General features: G+C 41.9%; 1 protein-coding gene across 1 annotated transcript; it reads right to left on the reverse strand.

Moving 5' to 3' along the window:
• Positions 1–450: 450 nt before the first annotated feature.
• Positions 451–1,845, reverse strand: Pmar_PMAR014327 (gamma-tubulin complex component, putative; the record flags this gene model as incomplete). The annotated part of the gene is made up of 4 exons (XM_002782516.1): positions 451–546; positions 592–714; positions 1,167–1,331; positions 1,751–1,845. Coding segments are annotated over 4 exons (479 nt in total), but the record flags the coding sequence as incomplete, so codon positions are not given.
• Between the last annotated feature and the right edge of the window lie 794 nt (positions 1,846–2,639).

Below are 2,639 nucleotides of genomic sequence, written 5' to 3' on the forward strand. Positions count from 1 at the left end.
TTTGAGGAGATTATTGTTGGTTTCCGAACACTTCTACTCAAATTCCATAGCTAGTAAGGAAAGAACGGCTGAACTCAGCTGAGGAAAGCACACGTATATTCCTCCAACACTGTTTTCACCAGTGTCACTGAGCCGTGATTTTTCAAGACGTGCCGTTAGCCTATTGTCAAACTCCTCCTCATATTGTTGGTCGTAATTGCCACTCGCACTGCCCAACCTTTGTAGTCGCAGCGCGTGGTCTGTGAGGTCTCGGAACGTATGAACTCTCAGCACTGCCAGAAAAAAAACCATCAAAAAAATTCCAAAAAGTATATCAAATAGAAACCTTGTGCGCGCGTCGACAGTTGTTCGCTCATCAAGTCCAGTAGGTGGCCCACGAAGTCGCCTTGCGAGAGTAGCAAATATCTGGAAAAATTTCGTAGTGCGTGACGAAAAATCCAAAATTTTCCTCTACTTTTTCACCGCCAGTAAATGATCCTGCAAGCGATACTTATTCATCATCAAATTAAACACCAGAGAGGTTTCCCGCCGATAAGCCTTCTGAACCTATAGACTTCAAATCGATTACCAGGGCGCGCGCTTTTTACACACCATGTTAGTAAGACTATCAGGGTCAGTTTCTTCCTGTTGTATCTGCTTCTGTTGGTCACTCAGCCAATCGCCTTCACTACAGCATTGGCGTACAAAGTTGATCGATTTACCCGTAACAAATATCTAAATTTGAACAGCTCTAGCGGAGCGATGCAAATTTTCATCTCAGTATTTATGACAGTGAGAAAATTCTGATACAATTTTGCGAAATTTCATAATGATGGAGCTTCACGACCCGTTTTACGCGAAGTGGCGTGATACTCTGCGAAAAACGCGATATTCGCGGTGATATGCAGTAGTCGTGAGATATTTTTCCACTAGTGTTTTTCATATCACTAGGGTGAAACTCCAATGTACTCAGCTGGGGAAAGCAAACAGATATTTCTCCAACACTGCAGCCCAGTATAGGGAAATTATGCACATGCTCAACTACATGTGTTGGTGACAATATGAAAATTCTGGGAGGAAATTTCGGGAAATTTCCACTGGTTTCTGTATATTTCTACAACCAAAACTTGTACAACTCGCGAGGAATCTCCTCAGCTCAGCCGAGGAATGCAAACACTGCTGCTCACCTTTAACGCCACTTCCTCACTGATGAGCGCCGGCACTTTATCGAAATCTATCGTGAATGCACTTGTCCAGATATCAGACGAGTTGTTCTTGTTATTGTTAGAGGCCTGCCTGGCGCCCTGTATAAAAAAGTCCTCTTCGTTCCCTTTCATGATGCGACCTTCAGTCTGAAAAGCAGCACACAGTAGTGTGAGAAATGACACGAATAATACAAAGCTGATAATACACTATCATAAAATCCTACATTGGAGTTTCACCACCCTAGTGACATGAAAAACATATTTCACGACTACTGCATATCACCGCGAATAATATCCCGTTTTTCACCGAGTTTTACGACGCCACTTCACGTAAAACGGGTAGTAAAATTTCATCAAATTTAAACGATTCTATCTACCAGATGAAGCCTTCTAGTAAAAAGCATATGTCACAGAAACCAATCGTATTATCGATCGAAAAAACATATTCACATAGAGTATTACGCCACTCTACGTTAACGGGTGAAACTCCAGTTTAAAAAACAGTTGAAAATAATTAATAATTTCCGAGCTGATTTCCACGTCAATATGAAAGCGATTCCGCTTACCAGCCAAAGGCGTATAGTAGCCACCAACGGTTGAAGCGTTTGCTTGACGACGTCGTCGAGAACACTACGTAGAGATGTACATCTTCTAGCACACACTGAAAAGGAATGTGCATACCAAAATTGGAGTCTCACCACCCTAGTGATATGAAAAACACTTGTGAAGAATATATTCCACGACTACTGCATATCACCGCGAACAATATCGCCTTTGTCACATAGCATTATGACACTTCACGTAAAACGGGTTGTGAAACTCAAGTGAGTCTATCAAACCATCACAATATTCGCGATGATATGCAGTAGTCGTGAAATATGTTTTTCATATCACTTGGGTGAAACTCCAATGTTGAATCCCAACCCATCAAAAGTTGATATGCGAATTTTTAAACTTCAAAAATTCTCCCAAGAAAACAAGTTCCATATGAAACTCCATAATCAAATTACCGTTGCTCATTTCGGCGGTAAATCACAACATATACATAATCGATCACCAGGGCGCGCGCTATTCGCCTCACCTCCATTAGCAGGACGGGAGTCACGGAGAGTTATGATGTCCGAAATCATCGCTCCGCCGTTGTTTTCCGACAAACACACTTGCGTCAACCTAACAATACGAACCAGAAGTGTTGCTGGTCGGAAAATACAACTCGTAAGAGACTTCTGATAACCAAAGTTACGCACGCGCCATCAGAGTTAACTTTTTCTACAGACCGATTTCCAAGCTAAAACTTCGAATATAAGCCCCTCTTATATAGTTATATTCCATGAAACCTGTCCTCAGTCGATTTTCGGAGGAAAATTTTTTTTCATGGCACTTTTTTTCACCTGTCCGACCCCGATATTGAACCTGCGCCCTTCGAGAGTAATTTAATCCACAACACAACAACTG

The sequence above is a fragment of the Perkinsus marinus genome, assembly GCF_000006405.1.
Source record: "Perkinsus marinus ATCC 50983 genomic scaffold scf_1104296939264, whole genome shotgun sequence".
Taxonomy (NCBI): Eukaryota; Perkinsozoa; order Perkinsida; family Perkinsidae; genus Perkinsus; species Perkinsus marinus.